The sequence below is a fragment of the Rattus rattus genome, chromosome 17 (assembly GCF_011064425.1).
Source record: "Rattus rattus isolate New Zealand chromosome 17, Rrattus_CSIRO_v1, whole genome shotgun sequence".
NCBI classification, from domain to species: Eukaryota; Metazoa; Chordata; class Mammalia; order Rodentia; family Muridae; genus Rattus; species Rattus rattus.
In genome coordinates, this window is record NC_046170.1 from 21,010,568 (window position 1) to 21,032,584 (window position 22,017).

A 22,017-nucleotide genomic window follows, 5' to 3' on the forward strand; every position below is an offset into this window, starting at 1 on the left:
CCCCTGCTTAAGACCCTTGTAGCACCAATGCTGGCTGTGCCACACAGGATGTGTTTGGGGTTTGTTTGTTTATTTTTTATTCTTAGCAGCTCTTCTTAGAAAGAGCCTAGCCCATTCTATCTTAACAAACTAGAACAAGAAAATTAGTCCCCAAGACAAACACCTACAATGAATGCCCTTTCCCATCTCTAAGGATGCTTACCGTAGAACATCTGTTTGAAGGGTATAGCCCAGGAGGGCTAGAGGAACATCTCCAGGTCTCACAATTACAACTATGCAGAGCTGGGACTAGAACTGAGGTCCCTGTGTCCCTGGCTTTCACCACACTGCTTCTCCACCTGGGGCCTTGTGTTGTAACAAAACCAAACTGTAAAGCCCTGGTTCAGATACCACTTGTTCAGCGAGGTCTACACTGTCTGTCCTGTTTAAGATTGCACCCCTCACCTGACCATACTTCCCGTCTTCCTTGCTTTCCTGTAATCTTTTTATTCCACCAAATACAAACACTCACCACTTAGTAATACAGAGAGGGACAGAATTGCTCCCCTCCCCTAATCCCTTTGAACATTGAAGCTTCAACTTCTCAATGTGAGTTTATTTGCATTAGGGCTTTAAGGAGACACAAGTTAGATCAATGAAGCATGAACGCAGGGTCATAATCCAATGTCAGCGGTTCTAAGAACTATTTGACTCCATCTCTACTTATAAAGAGAAACACCAGAGATGTCTCTACATGGGGGAAAGGCCGAGTAAGGGCGTGGAAAAGAGGCCATCTACAAGCTGAGCAGAGAGGCCTCAGGAGAAGTCAAACCTGCTGACAACTTGACGTTGGGCTTTCAGCCACCAAAGCTATAAGAACTAAGTAAGCATCTGTGGTGTAAGACACACAGACTACAGCGCTCTGTTATGGCGGCCTTAACAGATAAATCAAGTATTGTATAATGTGTTTCAACTCATTATGAAAGCTGTGACTAACCTGTTCTCCTGACTCCAGGGTCAGCTTCAGGAAGACACTAACCTCTGTTTTTAAAGTTCATGTATGTTAAGAGCACACCACAGTGCCTGATACACTACAGGTCCTAGTCATACAGCCATAGCTATACTTACCGAAGGGTAAAATGTGTCCGCATGAAAGCAGCAATATTGACAACGTGCTAATAGTTCCATGGTCAACAAAAGTGAAGGACCCTGGCATTCCTATCAGAAACAACCAGCCCAGCTTTCCCTAGATGCATCATCAGGGTAAGGCTAGGGTGACAGAGCTTTGCGACCTACCTAGACCATGGGCTTTCTGGGCTACCTTGAAGACCCATGTGGAGCCTAGCATCACTAACGGGAAACCGAACCTTTGTGGACACTGCTGTCAAAACCTAAAGCGAAGGGAACAGTGTCAGTCTCCTGAGCATCTCGCAGGTGGGTCCCCCTCACCCCAGGTCCGCCTCCCTGACTGCTGACTCAGCTGCTGTCTCTCCTTACATCACCAATGCCCTACCCGGAGGCTCCTGGCGGCAGCACAGCACCAGCCCTTTCCCCACACCTTCCTTCCAGAACCTTCCTAAAACCTTCCCCAGTGGATCCTCTCAGTCTCAGCATCCTGGCCAACATGGTTTTTCCGTGTGTATCTCCCTATCCTCTCAGGAGGGATAATTCAAAGTGGGTGGTTACATACTTGGAAACTGCTTCCACGCTGTGCCTTTTATTCACAAACACATTTAACCTTCTAAGACGAGATTAGGAAAGGTAAAATATTGAGGAAAATTCCAGCTTCAGAGAGGGCAGCCACACTGAGCAGATGCTGGTGGAACACGTGAGTGGCTTCCAGGAAGGTTCGTCTAAAGACTTAAAAAAGAAGAAGAAATCTAGCGTTGTCAGTGAGACCACACTTCACAGGCCTTCAACAAGACTGTTGGAGAGCAACAGGCCATCTCCACACTGCTGTCACAGGGGCTTGCATGGCACTACCGACCCAGGTTTCACTCTGATGATATCAAGAATATCAGCACTGCAATGCATAGAGGAGGTATGATCATGGCTAACAATGCAACAGAAAGACATGTGGAAGATCCTTGTCTCATCAAGTTTCATTTCCTAGGTACTCAAGTTGTGAAAATGAAAGTTGGCAGTCTGAACTTCTCCCTGTCAATGATCAGAAGTGCATTTGCTGAGATAGTACACGAAGCCAGTCTTTTATAACTAATAAGACCAAATCATTGTCATCTTTCAAGTGATGATACTTTAAAAAGACATACATGTGCAGAGAAAATTAAAGATGCTTTCCTTGGCGGGACTGGGGCAGGATCATTAAAAGGAAAGCAAAGGTCTGTGCGTTCCTGTACTGTCTACTTCGTTACTATTATGTACAAAGGTGCTCAGACCATAAAGGCTTTCAGAGCGCCTGCCCTGACTTCTCTTCTTGAGGTTGGAAGATGCTCGACTCCTCTCACCTACCACGGCTCGCTCACCTTGCTAATTGATTCTAACTCATCAAGAGGTTGCCCATTGTTTGTTCTGAATACTTTAGGAACTGAGCCATTCGTGTTCTAAGATCACAGCCGGCTGTAAGTCTGTGTACTTGATGGAGTGGGCAGTTGTTTAAAGGAGTCGGCAGTTCCTACAAGTGTGTGTCTACAACCAACTCAAGATAAAGATGAACGCAGGAATAAAATGAGCTTGGGCAAAATAATTCCAAAACCTAAATCCTCAACGGTGGGCATTGATGAGGTGCAAACGGATCTGTACAACAAAGCATCCTCGGTCCACACAGAAATCCCTTCTAAGATTTGGTTCCCAAAGAAAAGCTTCATATAACTTATTTCAAGACCATTCTTCGGCAGGTGAGGTGGCTCAGTGAGCAAAGATGTTTGCCACCAGGCCTGATGGCCTGAGCTCAATCATGGGGACCCACATGATGATGGGGGAGAGGAGCTCTCACAAGGTGTTCAGGTGTTCTCTGACCTACACACACACACACACACACACACACACACACACACACACACACACACGCCACAGTGCACCACACACACAGATCATTCTTGGTTTAATAATGAGCACAACAAGCATTTAAATAATTACAAGGAGAGTTAAGCTATCTTCAAGCACACAGGGAGAACATGAATATTTGCGAGTGAGGAAACGCTAGGTTAGTACATGGCCTGCCACCCACAGATCAAGTACAGAGGCACTGGCTCCACGGCAAACACTGAAGATGCAGAGCCCTGTCCTTCCTCACAGGCACTCAGCTTCCTTTAAGAAGAACACTGACCTAAGCAGAGGAGTGTGGGCCTTGGAGAATCAGTAATGCATTGGACTGCGCCCAGGATTATTAATGACAAAGGGACAGAGTGGCACTTCTTGAAAGCATGGGATCCCAGGACCGTTTGTGTGGATGGAAGAGGAAAAAGACACTGGAACACAGCTGCGCTGGCCCCGTGCTGTTAGTCCCTACTGCTGAGGAAAAGAAAGACACACGTGTACGTAGGATGAAGACGGATCCTGGCTTTCCAGCCTAGTAGTCTGATGAATGCTAGCTGCTCTGTGAAGATGCCTGGCCACTGAAATTACATTCACTAGCTCATCCTAAGCCAGAGCTAAAGGAGAACCTCATACACATGATTTTCAAACAATGTTCCAAGGAACCCTAGGATACACTTCATGGGTTCCATTCAATGTCTGTCTCAAACATAATTTCTGAGGTTCCTTTTGAATTCATGTAACTTGTGATTTTTAAAATATGTATCTTGCCAGGATTACACATGAAATGTCAGGACACCAGAGACCACTAAGCTGAGGGCTTGTGTTGATGGATCAGTTTAGTTTTGGTAATGCAGTGTCTTCTGCTACTACATGACTGTTAGATTTCTAGAAATACCTGATCATAAGGAAGCGGCTTGCTGATCTTTGTAAAACCCTAGGCCTGTGAGCACAAGTCGTTGTAAAACTGTACAATCCCAGTACGACCATAGTCTGTGTGATGCTCTAAGTCAGCTTCCCAATGTGAGCAGTTTGGGTGTCTGGACTGGGTCATTGCTGGAGAAGGGGCCGCCAAGCACACTGCATCCCTAGTCTCTGCTGACAAGGTGCCTGCAGCTCCTACCAGTTGTTAAAACAAAAATATTTCTCTAGACATTCCCAGCTGTGCCCTGAACATACCTGCCTTAAATTAATGCCAGGGTAGGTTCTAGAACTCGTGCTTGGGTGTGGCCTCTGAATATGGCTAGCAGACAAAACAAGACAGAGATATGCAAAGATACATAAATGTGGCCGGATCTGTCTGGTATGAATCACAGGACACAGCCTGGGGAATACTGAGTGTTCCTCTAGATTAGCATTTCTGATAATGCCAGTGACACTTTGGGACTTAATATCATCCCCAGGACTCAGATGAAGAACCTAAGATCCAAAGACAGTAAGGACTTCCCGAATACTTGGTGGCTAATATAGAACCATGGGCAGCTCTGGTGTGGTTATCAGAGACGGATGATCCTTGTCTGTCACTTAAAATAAGGGATGAGAGCAGATGCTGAAGGCTTGCAAGTCCAGAAGGAGAAACTTTGTTATTGCAGCTTTTCTTGCAAGCATCCGAGTAATTAAAGGGATGGGTGGTTACAGGACAAGTCGTTAAACAATGTGTCTGCACAGAGCTGTAGTTCTTTTTAATGGTTTTGTTTTGTTTGGGGGATTGGGGCCTCTATATACAGCGGAGGCTGGCCATGAAGTGAGATCCTCCTGCCTCAACCATCCAAATGCTTGCAACTCTCAGCCTTCCTACCTACCTAACAACACATACCTCGAAAGGTAACAGACAATGACATTGCTATAAAGACTATACTCCACCATAGTAACTCTTAATCTAACTGCTCAGGCCTTTAAATAAATGTAGCAAATGTAAACTGGCAAAATAGTTCTATTTTGATAAGAACCACTTCCAGGTGTTTTACATAGGGGCAGGGTTTAGTAGTTTTTGTTTGTTTTTTTTTTTTTAAGTAATTGAACATTTAAAATACAACAAAGAGAAAGCCACAGTGTTTCCACTCCCTTCTTTTACAATAAGAAAACATGGCTCAGAAAATGATAGGTTTTTAAAAGTCACAATTGTCAATGAAGGACTTGGAATTAAAGCTTAGTTCTCTGGACTGTACCCCAGCTTCCAGCAAGCATGCCTTGGAGGGGCACATCTGCACCTGTGAACAGACTTTGGACCTGGAACTTTTTAACTATTGAATATGCTTTAGGTGAGAAAAATAGACTTCTGAAAGCACAAGGCGTCGGTTTGATTCAATAACAAACAGCTGAATGCCACTTTTAAATATTAAACATACTTATGCATGTGGAATTCTTAAAATATTACTTAAAAGTTTTCAAACCTTGTTCTGTATTCCTAAATCATTTTATAAGCAGTTTAGTGAAAATTTTAAAGTCTTGTATTTCTCATCAATCTCTGCAGGGGTTAATCCTGGGCTAGGATTCCGGATCAGGATACCCAGACCAAGTAAGTCTCAATGTTCCCCAGTGACAGTTACAGTTACGGACACGGAGCCAATGGGGTACAGAGAATGGTCAACGGTAACAATAGCAAATGGAGTCCCAAGCACGAATAATAAGCTTCTCTCTCTAACCCACGCGTGAAGCCAGCATGTGAGGCTGGGTTTGGTGATACACACCTGTCATCTAGCACTCAGGGGGAACATAGACAAGGGAATCTGAATTCAAGGTCATCTTCAGCTATTCAGAGAACGGGAGACTAATTTGGGCTATGTGGGACCCTCAATAAAGCAAAACAAAACAAATCCCACATATAATGAGCAAGAGTAGCCATCTGCAGTAATCGTTTTAACAGACAGGATGTCTTTCTTGTCAACAGCAGGAAGGACTGGGTCCTGGAAAATCACTCAAGCCTTGTGTAAATGGGAAAGAAAGCTGTATTTAAAATTTGTGCTATTAACACATTCAAAGAATGAAATGCCTTAACAGCCTTAGAGTCATCCACACAGACACTACAAGAAAGTAGCCCACAGGTTGGACCACACCCCCTATAGGTTAGACCACACCCCCCTACAGATTGAACCATACTCCCTACAGGTTGGACCACACCCCCTACAGGTTGGACCACACCCCCTACAGGTTGAACCACACCCCCTACAGGTTGGACCACACCCCCTACAGGTTAGACCACACCCCCACAGGTTGGACCACGCCCCTACAGGTTGGATCACACTCTACAGGTTAGACCACCCCCCCACAGGTTGGACCACACCCCCTACAGGTTAGACCACACCCCCTACAGGTTGGACCACACCCCCTACAGGTTAGACCACACCCCCCTACAGGTTGAACCATACTTCCTACAGGTTGGACCACACCCCCTACAGGTTAGACCACACTCCCTACAGGTTGGACCACACCCCCCTACAGGTTGAACTATACTTCCTACAGGTTGGACCACACCCCCTACAGGTTGAACCACATCCTTCACATGGCCTTTTGGACTGAGGACCTACCCCAGGGCCATCACCTCTTAACTCCTGAACCTGCCATCTTAAATTAAAACGGAGACACAGTTTCAAGATCAGTTCATAAACGGATCTCGGTCACTACAAACCACCAGGAGAATCTAAAGAACTGGGGTTTGTGGCAGGCTAAGAAATGGTCAATGATGCCTGCTCTGAAAGCCCAGTTCCTTCCAAGAGGAAGAGGAAAAGGGATCTTGGGAACTTCATGGTTCAAGTGACCAGACTCCAGAACAATAGGAGAGAAGGCAAAGGCTGGACAGGACAAGAGTGTGTTTAGGAGTCCTCATGTTTCCCGAGAGCAGTGGAGAGCTGGTTACTCAATAGAACTGGAACTCGACAGTTGTTCAGAGAGAGCTAGCCTAGCACAAATCCCTACTGCCACAGAACTGGGCTTGGTGGTGCATGCCTGTAAGGCCAGCAGTCAGGAGTTGAGGCAAGGAAACATGAGTTCAGCATCATCCTTGGATATATGCGATGGCACCTCAACAGAAACAACAATGACAATGACAAAAGCCAGCTAAGCAGAGCCTAACCAGTGTAGAAAGTGCTGGAATCATCAGCTTTGCTTGGGAGAGCTGGGGCTGATGGGAAATAGAGGGGTGAGATGTCTACGAATGACATGAAGGCTATCCAGAAAGAAGGGACAGTATAGATACATTTCTGAAGACGCGAGGGAAGAAAAGAAGTAACCAGATTAGTGACTAAAAGCACACGCATTAGAAATGATGCCATGATTTGAAGCCAAGGAAAATAAACAGCGGGGCAGACAGAGGTCAAAAGACAGTTCACTTAACTGAGAAATAAAAATTAGGTAATAGCTAATTAAGTGGTCACAAGCCAAGCCTTTGTAGTGAGGCAGGGCTGACTCTTTGCTCGTGTTTCTTACAGCCAAGCCCTTCCAGTCTCAGCTTTCTCATCTATAGAATAGGTTCAGTGGCACTGCCCCTCTGCTGCCGCCGAGGGTTAAACGAGAAGTGGAACGAAGAGGTTGGCATAGGGCCCAGTTCCCAGAAAACACTTCTGATTAACGATGCTCTTACAGCAGCAGTGGAGTTAGTGACAGGGACAACAGGGACAGAAGAAGCGGCTTCCACCAGGACAGGAGTGGCGGCTGGGTTCCGGCTTCATGGACACAGTGGTCTCTGATAAGTTTTCCCAGAGGTCTACCAAGCTAAAACATTATTCTAGGGCTGGCCACGTGGCCCATAGGCATAGGCACCTGCCAACAAGCCCGACATCCTGGATCCAATCCTGGGAACCCTCATGCCAGAAGGGGAGGACACACATAAATCCTGTACACTGTCCTCTGACACACAGGCACACATGCACATCCACGCACACGCGCACGTACACACACACACACACACACACACACACACTCACAATAAATAAATAAAATGTAATGAGGGGTTTTTTGGTTTTGACCAGCACAGAACCAGATGCCCATGTGCACCACAGAAGGAAAAAGAAAATATCCGAGCTGCAGTCATGACCGTGATCCTCTGTTATGATGTAACGTGTTTGCACACTGACAGGGGAAGGCCTAGAGAAATGTAAGTTGGCTTTGCTGCTATCACTCTATCTGTGGAGCCTGAGACAGTAACACAACTTCTATGGCTGGGAGTGTGGCTTGGTGCTAGGGAGGTTGCCTAGCATGCATAAAGCCCTTGGTTCCATGCCCAGTAGCACACAAAAAATTAATCAAACTTTCAAAGATCCCTGCCGTACAATAGTCAGAAGGAGGCTCCGTGCTGGAGAAGCTGGCTAATCCTAGACACGTGAAATGGGCAGAAACAGAGCCAACTTCCTGCATGATTTTTTTCTTTACCTTGTAATTTGTGATATAGATTCCTCTGGGTGGGTAATGCTAGAAGGACATGCCTGGATTTGAATTTCAGTCTCTACTCATTAGCTGTGTGAGTGTGATGACAGCGCTCTCACGTAAAGGGTTCTTATGAGGCTCCAAGAGCTAAACACAGCAGAGTCAGCACCATGGATGCAGATAGAGCAGCAGTAGGCAGATTCCTCGGAGTCACCCTCCACACCAGCATGCACAACTCTAGGCTCTACTTGTTATAATCCTGCCTGATCCCCCTCAGTAGCAAGTCATTAAAAACAAGACACAGCTTCTCTCTGTCTCTCTCTGTCTCTCTCTGTTTCTCTGTCTCTCTGTCTGTCTCTCTGTCTGTCTCTCCTCTCTCCTCTCCTCCTCCTCCTCCTCCTCCTCCTCCTCCTCCTTCTTCTTCCTCTCTCTCTCTCTCCTCTCCTCTCTCTCTCTCTCTCTCTCTCTCTCTCTCTCAGGAATCACCAAGCTCAATAAAATCCAGAGTTTCAAAACAACATTCAGACTGTCTACTCAAACACAGCCCTCCTGCAGCTGCTCACACGAGGAATTTAGTCACATGGCCTGAGAGTGCCAAGGCAGGACTGAACAGAACAGCTAAACCAAATCTCAAAGGCAGACTATCAAGTAGTCCAGTCAGGCAGCCAGGCCCCCATGGCGATGTGTGAGTCCCTGGCTACCGGCACGGAATCTCAGGGTGGGAATGGCACAAGGCTGGCATTTATATGGAAGAAGGCCCGCTTGTTAAGATGCGGCTGAGAAGGCCATCAGAGCCACCAGGCAAAGGGGATGACTTAAATCGCTGGTCATCACCAGCTACCCTTCTCCAGCGGGGGTCTTAACATTTTACACATAAGCCTGATTGTCACCTCCAAAGCATCAAAATAGTGAGCAATAGAGGGAGGTTTGGGGACAAAGGCCTCTGGGAAACAAGCTATGACACAGAAACTTTTGTGGACGTCTTTCGTGCCGGCGTGAAAACTATGGCTGAGACACCCATAAGCCAGAAACAACTAAGCAAGTGACTGTCTTTTCCAAAGCTGTCTCTGTGCAGCTGAAAGTGAGAGGGAACTTCGGAAGCCTACCTTCCCTACTTAAAATTATTTTGGTGTTGATTCTATGGAGCTAATAGGATGTGGGAGACAGCACAAAACTTTTTTGTCAGTTTCCAGATTAAAAATAGTCGAAATGACTTATATCTTTTATTTTGGAAAGCTGGGGACAAAAAAGCTATCCCTTGCCAACGAGTGAGGTGCCAAGTTTCTGTCAAGTAGCTGCTTGGTTATAATTTGGGGAGTTAGAATTAAATTTCTATCTTGAAAAATGGCATCTTGGAGAGAAAGCTGACAGAGCACCATTACAGACAACTTGTAATGCGCTCCTTTAACGAGGCTCTTCTTTGTGCGAGTGTGTGTTCCTGTGGATATGTGTTGGGGGTGTGCACATGTACACATAGAGTCCAGAGGTCAACCGTGAGCCTCATTTTTAGAAGCTGTCCGTCCACCTCGTTATTTAAGACAGCGCCTCTCATTGTACCTAGGACTTGACAGTTGAGACAGCCTAGCCAGTGAACTTCAGGGTTCCAGCCCTCGCTCTCCTTATCCGTGGGATTTCAAGTTTGTGCCACCATACCAGCTTTTTACATGGATGCTGGGGGTGAAACCCATGCCTTCATGCTTGCTCCATTAAACACTTCACTGAAAGAGCCATTTCCCCAGGCCCCTGGCTCCCAGCATCTGGAGGCTTCCAGTCTAACCTGGGGACTTTCAAACAGGACATCTCTGATGTCATGAGTCATCTGCGGGAAAATCAGAGCACTCAATGTATACGCCTCAGCCCGGCCTCCCCTTCATGTCAACCTTGGCCTGCAATGAGGTGTCTCAGACACAGCACCATGCTCTTTTCATGGGCTTGGATCGACTGTAAGGAGAACTGGACCCGGAGACTCCAAAGCTGTGTGGAAAAACGCTGTCCCGAGGACCAGTTTAGGGTATTTGGTTTGTTTGTTTTGAGGATCGTTTGGCATTTTTGAAACGGAGTCTTGTGTAGTCCAGGTTGGTCTCTAATTCTGTAAGTAACCGAGGTGTAAACTTCCAAGCCTCCTGCCTCTCCCTCCCGCCCTCGTGCTGGAATCACAGGCGAGCATCCCCCTTCCTGTCTCTGTAGTGCTGCAGACTGCACCCAGGACTCGGTACGGAGGCAACCAACTGTGCTACATCTGCAGCCCCCAGGTGCCCACCTCCCATTTCATATCAGCTGACCTCTGCCCTGGATGCCTGTTAGAATCACCAGAGGGATGTCAGAAAAGTACCAAAGTCTGGGGCCTCTCCTAGACCAATTAATTAAACCCTCATTCTTTGGGCCCAGACATTTTATAAACATCTCCCTAGGTAGAGTCTAACTTCATATGGAGGCTAAAAACTGCTACTGGCCATGAGAGAAAGGCCCGGGGTCAGCTGGAGCAATGGCAGCTTCCTAAGCTGGGTCAGCACTCCTCTTTGGAAAACTCCCAGTCATGTGACCTGGGATAGGTCACCCTGTCATACAACAATTTGCATATGTCTTCTGGCTTCCAGGAAAGACCTGTGTAAACAGCAGAGCTCCAGCCCTGGAAAGCCTGGCTCCTGCCTCCAAACCCGGAGCAGAGTCTACGGAAGGCAGGTAGTTAGCCCTCTCTAGGGAGGGTCTTAGGTCCTCAAAGGACTGAGCAGTGTTAAGTGGGGATTTTATTTCACAGGCATGTAACCAGGAAACCTCTAAACTGGGGGAGGGTGGCAGTGGCTTTCAACCTTCCTAATGCTGTGACCCTTTGATGTATTTCCTCATGGTAACCCCCAACCATAAACTATTTTCATTGCTACTTCGTGATTGCAATTTTGCTACTGTCATGGATCATAATGTAAATATTTGTTTTCTGACGGTCTCAGGTGACCCCTGTAGAAGTGTCATTTGACCTTGAAAGGAGCTAACCCACAGGTTGAGTTAGAGTGTGTTTAAAACTGCATCCCACCCCATGACTGTGAATCTCTGCAGGCTCCATTCAGTCAGCTTCTGCTTGGTTTTAATCGAAAGAGCAAAAAGCACCAAGTGTTTTCTCTCTCTCCTCTGCAGACAAGTAGATGGCTCCACGCTTGAATTTGTCACTGTGCTTGGTCCTTTGCAGACTCTGATCAGGCACAGAGACTCCCAGACTAGCTGCCCTCAAACAGCTGCACCCTATGGTACCAGCAGGTGCAAGGACAGAGCCCTAAGGGGGGGGGGGCAGTTCAAGAACAATGGCACCATTATGGTATTAAGGGACAGGGCTTGGGGCTAACCACTAGGTCATACCATTTGAGGTCAGGAAGGGGAGAAAACTCAGTCACAGCTCCCTGGGACTGTGTCCCTGGAAGAGAGTCACCTAGAGAGCCAGGTAGAGCACACAGCAGGCAGGCAGGGAGCAGCAGGGCCCAGCCAACCACACAGTTAGTTGGGGGTGGGGATCTCTGCAGAAAAACATATTCCTTTCCTTGTAACATAACTTCTCCTCCCGTGGGCAGCATAGCCACAGTCACCAAGTTTACATTTACATCCAAATATGCACACACAAAAAAATTACCGATGCATCTCACTCCCTGGTGACTTTATAACAGGTTGCTAGGTAACAGTGCATCCAAGTCAGGTTTCAGGACCTCTGGTAAGCCTCCACAAAATAGCTGCACGGGCCTTTTGCATAAACAGTGCGCCTTTGCTATCTGTTTTCTTATGCCGATTGATCAGTTGGTAGACTCTACCACAGCCAAACTGTAAGAAGCCTCTCCCCACCCCCTCCCCAGCCCCCTACAACTGCAAACAACAGACCCCAATATTTAAGGCTTTGGCACACAGTGCTTCTTCACCCCAGCCTACAAGCGGCTTCTCCCTCTCTCTGCTTTTCGAAGCTCTGGCTCTGTGCTGCTGAGGTCTTCTCTCAAGCTCACTGAGACACGCTGGAGCTAATAATTACAGCCCGATGTCTGTGGGATGGGAGGAGCTGCCGGCCGGCGCTCAGAGCTGACACCAGCGGGAGCCCCGAGTCACACACCAGTGTTTTTAGCCCAAGATCGAGCCTGGCGGGCAGCAACCCCCTTCCAACTCCATCCTCTCTCTGCTCAGTCTCTAGATCTGAAAGGATCTGGACGCGGGCAAAGGGAGGGAATACACCTTAGTACATGCTATGCACCCCCACTCAGTCTGCTCTGGCCCACTAAGTAAGAAAGCATCCACCATGCTAAGTTATGCATTTGTCCTTCTCTGGAGACTGCATGTAGGAGACCAGAAAAGGAATCAGACACAGGTATCAGCTTGGGATTTTTCATTGTTTTGCTGTGGTTTGGGGGAACAGGGTTTCACGTAGCCTTGTCTGGCCTCCTCCCAGGATTGGAGGTGATCACCACCATGTCAGGGAACATTCTAAAGGATCCGGGAAGGCCAAAGGGAAACACCCAATTCCCTTGTATCCTGGAAAAAAATTAAATACAAATTTCAGAGTAGATCCTGTTTTCTATAAACCTCAGAGTAAAATCCTGTTTTCCTTGAGGCTGAGATGAAAAAGGAGAGAGAAAGTGTGGGGCGGGAACCAGGGCAGATGGAATAAATGCCCAACAGTCCAGGCAGTAGAGCGTCTCCAGTGTTTACAACTGTCCTGGAGCTCCCTCTGCTCCTCCATCTCCCATCATTTCCTGGATGCCTCGTGGTTCATCCGTACCCTCTTCTGTCTCCCCTACTCATGTCTCCTACTGCTGAGGGGCAAAGATCAGGTCAGAAGGTACATTCCAAAGGACCGGACTGAAGTGTCACAGAGCAAAGGGACTTCAGAGTGAAGCGAGCCTCTCATTCACCTGGCAGTGACATTTAGTGAAATACTACGCATGGTCCATTTAAAGGAAGGCGGTGACCAATTATTCTCCGTTTAAAGGGTATTGTCAATCTCCAGAGAGCTGAAATGGCATTTGGAAATCATCCTGGGGACTGCCACCTTCACTGACAGACAGAACCCATTCTCAACCGACCTTTCTCCACCCTCTGCAATGCCTTTAAAATTTAAAATCGTATTTTCAAAAACAGCACAGGCCTACGTGTATTACTGCTCCAAGAGTAAGAAAAACATCTACCAGTGCTCCACCTCCGTGCAACATAGCGAGTTCATCAAGTCATTGAAAAGCAGAATACCCACAATGTGCCAGCAAATGGGAAACAATGTCTATTAGCAAGACATATTTCATAACTTATACATCAGCCTCTCTTCAAAGGGCATTAGGGCAGTTGGGAAAGGATGCTTGAAATTTTTTCTTAAATTCCACTTTAGTGGAGATGCTCGCAACGGTCAAGTTCACAGAGACAGAAGGTAAACAGTGGTTGGCAGGGGCGGGGTGTAGGGGTCGAGGAGAAAGCTGGCAGGGACTTTGTCGTGACGTGATATAGCTTGAGAGCAGGACATGTTTCCAGAGGTGGTTACATAACAATGTAAATGCTAATGCCAGTAAAATGTACACCTGAAAAAACGTCTAACCCAGGATATCTTACGTATGTTACCCCAAGGCAGAAATCCTGAGAAACTCATGACAACATTTAACATTCGTTAAGTTAGAAAAGTCTACAATCCCTCATGGTAGATTCTGTATACGTTTTTAAAAGACAAAAACAACAGCAAACCTTTGCAATTAAAACAGGCAAGAACCTGAGTACCAAGAAAAGGAGTCGCACTTCAGAGACACCGGCACAAAACAAGCAAAGGAACTAGGAAGCAAAAGACGCGAGCCTAACTTGCATCCCGAGTGCCCACTAATAAGAGCCCAAATTCAGGCAGGAGGAAGGGGCAACCCCTGTTGTTTCCAGACCCACACAGAAGTAATGCTTATTTCCAAAGGAGTACGAAAACAAACGTAAAAATAAAAAAGTAAAAAAAGAGGGAAAGACGGGGGAAGGGAAGACGGGATGGAAGGAAAAAGGAAATCCACGAAGTGTGAGTATTAGAGCTCGAGGACCGTTGGAAGCATCTCGTCCTACCATCCTACTGTACAGATGAGAACAGGGAGAACACAACCCTAAGCAAGTACCTGACAGCTTCATGAGAAAATCGGAGGCCATCTTAACCGAGATGTCCTGGCTGAACAATGCTGCCGTACTGTTGGGCACAAACTCGGAGGGGTCTTTCGGCTTTGTGTGGTTGGCGGACCTGTCGGCAGCATTCAGGGTAAAGGAGGTGGGCAGGCCGTTATCTTCCTTGGGCTCCTCCTTCACCAGCAAAGGTGCAACGCCAGCCCCACCCTGGCCAGTCCTCTCTGGCGTGTTAGACGTCATCACGGTCCCCACTAGCTCTGTCCCTCCTCCTTCCCTCTGCTGCCCCAGGCAGCCACTGTCACTGAGGTGGGGAGATCCCTTGACATCTGGGTCTGGGATCTCCTCCTTCACCTTGGCCTCTGTCCTCAGGAAGTGCTGATGACAACGCATGTGTAGTTTCAGGCTGAAGTGGCGTGAGGATGTGAAAGGGCACAGCTGGCACTGAAAAGTCTCTCCCCGGTCCTGATGCTGATGAACCTGCCAGAGAAGCAAGAAGAGTAGGACTGGTCACTGTGCACTGATGGAAAATACCTCTCAGCATGGCCACACATTCATCAGTTCCCTCAGTTCAGACAGGGCCAGGGGAGGAAAACGCCAGAGAGGCCATTCTTGGTGATGCACTGGATAAATGACATCAGTCCTGAAACACAGAGTGGGTCCGTGGAGGCTAAGTCTGTCCTGACCCTCTTGGTGCTGCCCTGGGTAGGATTGTTCTAATGAGCTAATCAACAGATCTCACTTAATAGACCTTGGGAAGGAACTTATGCAACCAGTAGTTGGGGATCAAAGGACATAACCTTTCATCCCATAACAACAGAATTCAGTACAGATCCAGTGATAGCCACCCAGAGAATTTGTTAGTTTGCCAACACACACACACACACACACACACACACACACACACACACACACACACACACACACACGTCTCCAGGGTGTTCCAGCTTCCCAGATGAGGAGATGGAACACCCCATACCCCAAAAAAGTATCTTGAGCCCAGTTTCATAGGAAGAAAGAAAAACAAGAGAAAAACCTTGAGCAGGAGAAAACCAAGTTCAAATGTCACTATAGGGTCTAGAAGGTGTCCATTGTGAAGAGCAAGGACAGCCATTTACACCCAGCTCCAAACCTGCTTGGACCCAGAACCTGTAAAAATGGCAAGAAACTTTTCTCTCTTCCTGTCGCTACCAAATTTAGTGCTTGAAAAAGTGCGGAGCTCGCTGGGTTGGCCTGAGCCAGGCTTCGAGCTGGCAGGTGCTCATGAACTTGTGACTTCCCCATTCATCCCGCCAACGTGCTTCAGGACTGACCTGCTACGCCCTGCTATTTCAGGACTGGCCTCCCTCAGTGGGACTGCCAATGGTGTAGATCTGCGCCAAATGATTGGGGGGAGTTGTGTGCTCTGAACAAACAAGAACGTAAGCCATTGGCACTCGAAACAAAACTCATGCTCCGTGGGTCAGGGGTGACCAGGGTGGGATTTGAACCTGGGTCGAAGAGGAGTTAAATGCTCGCTTGTCCATCTTTACCACCTGGCCTCTTTGCTCGCGTCTCCTTTCCAAGAGAATAAGTCTTACTGCAGCTGTTTATGCCTTCTGAATGGAATCCAAAAGCATTCTTCACCAGCCAAAACACACTTTAAATAATGTTAAGTGACCAACAAAAGCAAAGAAATTAAAAGTTAATCGCGAGATCCCGCTGCCACAGCACCCCACTGTGGTTTTCTGCAAAAAACAACAAAAGATATTCTGGGCCCTTTGAAGCCTGTGTTTCTCAACAGAAATAGCCATAAAAACTCAAATCCAGTTGTGACAGAGTCCTGCCTGCCCTGTTAGAAGGTTTCTCCTCTACCCCAGTAGAGGGCGGAGGTGAGGAAACACCCCATCCATCCCCGCAACAGTCCCCTTCCTGTTGTTTGCCACATTAGAACCTCACTGGGCACTAACCCTTCCATTAGCTTTCTCACAGAAGCCAGAAGCTTCCCCACCAGCTCCTTGGCCTGGGTCACTCAGGAAGAGGCCCCTTGGAGGCCTCAGGACACAGTCTCAAGGGCTCCTGACAGGTATCAACACAGGCATGCCCAGAGCCAGGAGGTAAAGGTCACTGGACAGGAAGCCTCATGTCCCTTTGCCTGGTGCCACAGGGTAGATTCCATTTCAGAAGTGTCCTCATGTCTAATGACCCCAGAGAGGAGCTAATCCAGGAACAGAAGCTTCAGAAGTCACTCTGGGAGAGGAAATGGGACAGACGAGCTCTGATTCCAAAATCAAAAGGTGATGGGGGTAGGCGCTCACGAAGAGAGGTACCATGTGCAATATTTCTTGTGGCTCCTTTTCCACCTCAGTCTGGCCTTGTGCTTAGTTTTAGGAAATTTCAAATAAGCTGAAAGGCAAAACCAGGTTCACGTTGGCACTTGGAATTTTATTTGAGCTACATCTTCCCACTCGGAATGTGGCTTAGTGTGGACTTCAAGAAAAATATTGTGCCTACCACCCGGTGACTATGTCACACTCCTCTCCTGATAAAAGAGGGCTTTTCTATTGTAATTTTGATTCTCTTAAGCCAACACATGCTTTGAAGTCCCTCTTGGACCTCTAATGAGAAGAAATGCTTGCCCGAAGCTCGATAGACTCACTGGAGTCTCTCACGGGTGTCACTGACGTGACATCAAGGCCATTTCTAGGGTAATAGATGTGGGACACTTGGGTTGACGTACTTTAAGACTTGGAGAAATTCTGGAGAATATCTAGACTCAACCTCCTTAGGTGGCCAGGCCAGGCAGCTAAGGGTCCCATGAGTGGTCCCAGCTCTCTAAATGGCAACCTGGGAAAGGCAGGACTCACACGTGACCTCTGGCCCAGTTCCTTTTATGACTTTATGTGTGTTCTCCATCCTCTCAGCTCTCTTTGCCTCTTCCACTCAGGCCGAGCTATGGCTCTCACATGCGATTCTTATATGCTTGCTCTCCAGGGCAAGTTGTACAGATCATGAAATGTAAGACAGCACTGAGGAATCTGGAAGCACTTTCAAGTTCTTTATGTAGTTGGGCATAAAAAGCATTTGCACAATACCTTATGGAGGAAATGGAAACTTGCAAAAAAAAAAAATTGTACAGTGCCTAGGACCATGTGTAGGAACACAGTAAGTACTGAGCCCATGTGTAGGAACACAATAAGTACTGAGCCCATGTGTAGGAACACAGTAAGTACTGAGCCCACGTGTAGGAATACAGTAAGTACTGAGCCCACGTATAGGAACACAGTAAGTACTGAGCCCACGTGTAGGAACACAGTAAGTACTGAGCCCACGTGTAGGAACACAGTAAGTACTGAGCCCACGTGTAGGAACACAGTAAGTACTGAGCCCATGTGTAGGCACACAGTAAGTACTGAGCCCGTATGTAGGAACACGGTAAGTACTGAGCCCATGTGTAGGAACACAGTAAGTACTGAGCCCATATGTAGGAACACAGTAAGTACTGAGCCCATGTGTAGGAACACGGTATGTACTGAGCCCATATGTAGGAACACAGTAAGTACTGAATTTGATGAACAAATAGAGTAAAATCTCGTGTTTTTCTGGCACAGACCAATATAATCAATACAGGAGATTATACATCCTGAAAATAACAGTCACTTCTGTTATAATAGCCAATTTGTATCGTTTTTCTGTATTCTCAGCACTAAGGACAGATCACAAAGGGAGAGGAACCATAACATTTATTTGGGGTAATTTCTTCTAGCATTCCATTCATTACCCCGGAATGTAAATGTTAATGTAGTTTCAGATGGCTTTTGGATGACAATTACTGTATTAGCTGTATTTACTGATGGTTGCTTCTCCACACTGGGCACTGTATTAAGGCTCTATGTGACGATCTCATTAGCTCTTACCGGGTGAGGAGGACCATATGTTTGTTTTCTCCACTAGTGGTAACAGAGGTTTAGGGCTTCAACCATGGTACTAAATGCTCACAGCTCCTAAAGCGCGGATTCTCACCAAGCTAAGATCATAAAGTCAGAGATTCTCACGAAGCTAAATCAGATCTTAACCTTTGATTAGAGTGATCCTACTTCTCAGATAAAATTCATTTTAGAAAAATCACCTCCATCTGCAGGCTCCGGTAATGGTAACGGAACACAGGTCTGCCTGAGACTGCACCATAGCATTCCCATGGGGAGACTGTTTGCCAAATTTTACAAAATTAAATTATATTCAATTAAAGAAAAATGTTAGGGCTAACAGGAGGAGGAGAGCAGAGACAAGAAGGTATGCCTTTGATGAAATTAAACTTGCATAAGCTTCTCGTACTCCCCTTATCAAAAGCTCGAGTCACCGCTCGACAGGGCAGGACACCATGAGTCTGAATAAAGCAGCAGTTTCACACAACTGCTTTATTGTAGTAGTTATTGATTTGTTCTGAAAGCTCTCAGGATCCCACGACCCGCCTAGCCCGGGCCGCTCTCATCTGCAACACTGTCATGGCCGTCGCCTCTGTCATCAAGGCACTGGCTCATCTCCCTGTAGTGTCAGGGTCAGCAGTTCCTGCTATTGAAACCCAGCCTTTTCTCCATGGGTTTATAAATAGGTTGTTTTAAGTGACCCTGAGCTGAAACCAAGCTTACAAGGTGTCAGGGTAGATGCAAGTTTTCTGCTCACTGAAGCTTTAAACTCGCCAGACCTGATTTCTAAACACAGCCTGGGACACAGTCACTAACACAAGTTCTAGTTTTAAAAAAGACATTCCTTTTGAAGTCTCGATGCTGTGCGGGTATGACGGTTTACATAGGCGAGAGGTGACCAAGGATGAGGAGGGTTAAGGTAATAACCAAGTAGGCTTCATAAAATTCAGTCAACTGGAACGCCTACTTAAATGAATTCTGACGATGCAGGGCTGGCTGCTGACCCCAGGAGAAGAGGGCAAATGATAGAAAACAAATTACATCATAGATTTACTTTCTTGAGAGCAAACCTTCTAAGCCATTTTCTACAGTGAATAGAAAATTTGTACGACTGTCCTTTCTACAGCACCAGCCTGAATAGCATTTGCCCGTCAATGCAGAAAGGTCCAAATGCAGGATTTCACCCTAAGCAGACAGCCACTGACTTAACCTGGGGGAGAGACCCTTTCCACATAATTTCATGCCTAAGCCACGCTGAAAGTTATCAATAAATATTGTTTTTCTCAATAAGATGCTAGGGATGCACTTTGCTACTGATACCCACTTAGCACTAAGGACAGGTCCTTCCCAGTAGGTGGAAAGGAAAACCGAAAGCCTAACTATTGCCTCCCAAGGCTGTTTGGCTAGCAAAGTGCTGGGAAGATTTCAGTCCAGTTGTGCAATTGTGCAATTGTGCACACACGTGGAGAAGCCATAGACCAGTGTCAGGAAGCATCCTTGACTCCTTATGCACCTTACTCACTGAGCTTTTTAATCAAACTGGAGATGCTGATATGGCCAGTCTTGGCTTGCTGAGGGTGGAATTACAGGTCATGGACTATCCCTACCCACTACCTACAAAGGTTTCTGGAAATTGGAACTTGCTAACCTATCAATGGTTAACTGCTGAGTCCCTCCCCAGACCTCATACTGTTCTTAATAGGACATTAAAAATGATATAAGCCAGGTAGTGGTGGTCCATACCTGTAATTCCAGCATTCAGGATGCAAAGGAAGGTGGATCTCTGAGTTTGAGGCCAGCCTGGTCTACAAAGTAAGTTCCAAATAGCCAAGGCTATGCAGAGAAAGTCTGTCTCATGAAACCAAAAAGGAGAAGAGGAGAAGGAGACAAAGAAGATGATGCCCTGGGATGTTTGGTGTCACTCCAAGATGCTAGAGCTTGAACACTCTCAGTCTTGGGGACCGGATCCCGAGACCCCCCTCCCCCATTCTACTCTCAAGCCAGGGCTAACTTCCTCGGGCCTGTTCCACCACAGTGCTCCCTGTCTGCCCAGAAGTCACCTGGTAGATGACAGGAAGACACCGCAGCCGTGTCTCTGCAAACGGCTTACCTTCATGTGGGATTTGAGATTGTCCTTGCGAGCACACCGGAATGGACAGAGGGGACACTGATGACTTTTTAAGCCTGTGTGGATCACCATATGCCGCTTCCAGTAGCTCTTCCTTTTTATAACCAGACCACATATTGGACATTGGAATGGCTTCCCGCTTTCTTCTTCTGGGGCTTGGAAGAGGGAGGAAGAAAAGGGATATTATAAAAAGCACCAAATGTGTCTTGGGCACCACCCCTTTGGGGATTCTACGGTTATAACTATGGGGAGACTCTGAAGGCTGTTTCTCTAAGGAGAAACCCACATCCAGTTAGCTGCTTCCATTTGGGTTCCATCCGGCCACCACTGACCATCCTGGGACAGCCTTACTCCCCAAAGCTGCCGTGGACTGCAAGGCCTTCTGCAGAGCGGCTGAGTGTTGCTCCAAATGCACCCACAGGCAAGAAGCCAGGGTCTCTATCTGAATTCCCACTTGGAAATGAGGGAGAAATACAGGCGATTGCATGGGACAGGAGATAATGCACTGCTCCACACAGAAAACCAAACAACTAGCGGAAAGCTCACACACTGGTCTCCAGCGGAGACAGAGCTCAGCATCCCCACTGATGACTTGTTTAGCTGTGGCTCCTGCAGACAGAGGCTACTGCCAATTTAGCCATCAGGGGTCCTCAGGTCAGGGGTTTTCTCCTCTTATGTCTGTCCCTCTGCTTGCCTCTAACAATTGTGTACTGCCGTTCTCTGATCTGCACGAGGCCTGGCTGCCTACTGTAGGAAGGGACACACCAGGCCACCACAAACGCTTCCAATTTTCAGGGAAGCAAACAAACCGACCGCTTTCCCTAAGCGCAGCTCGGACTGCTGCCTCCTGCACCTCCTGCACCATCCTGACGAGGAAGTGCCTTGTTGGGATAGTGTTGCTGCATTTCTGACCCATCAGGTAACCTCTACAACTGGGGAGTACAGGGGATAAAAGTGGGTGCCGTTGAAGGCTGTGTGTGTGTGTGTGTGTGTGTGTGTGTGTGTGAGAGAGAGAGAGAGAGAGAGAGAGTGTGTGAGAGTGTAACTGGGTGTATGTGAGTGTGTGTGTGTGAGTGTGTGGTGTGTGTGTGTGATGTGTATGTGTGTGTGTGAGTGTGTGTGAGAGGGGTGTGTGTGAAGAGTGTGTGTGAGTGTGTGAGAGTGTGTGTGAGTTGAGTGTGTATGTGAGAGTGTGTGTGAGTGTGTGTGAGTGTGTGTGAGAGTGTGTGTGTGAGAGAGAGTTTGTGTGCAAGTGTGTGTGTGTGTGTGAGTGTGTGTGTGTGTGTGTATGTGTGTGTGTGTGTGTGTGGCACCCTGGGGTTGAACCTAGGCCTCTTCTGCCAGTAAGATGCATCCCCAAATGTTTTTTACTTTTTATTTTATTTGAATCTCACCATTCTGGCTAGGACAATGACTGCCAGGGATTCCCCTGCCTCTGCTTCCCAGCAATGAGATTAGAGGTACACACTGTTGTGCCTGGCTTTTAAGTGCCGGGGATCCCTACTTTCGTCCTTGGTGCTTAAGATGTGAGCACTTTACAGACTGGGGCCC

General features: G+C 47.2%; 1 protein-coding gene across 1 annotated transcript in view; it reads right to left on the reverse strand.

The window, feature by feature from the left end:
- Window positions 1-22,017, reverse strand: part of Znf827 (zinc finger protein 827) — a 159,604-nt gene that overhangs the window by 95,364 nt on the left and 42,223 nt on the right. Inside the window, exons 3-4 of the mRNA XM_032888093.1 lie at window positions 20,449-20,621; window positions 14,433-14,913 (exon numbers count right to left, since the gene is read on the reverse strand). Coding sequence (XP_032743984.1) covers window positions 14,433-14,913; window positions 20,449-20,621 — 654 coding nt within the window. The remainder of the gene's footprint in view (window positions 1-14,432; window positions 14,914-20,448; window positions 20,622-22,017) is intronic.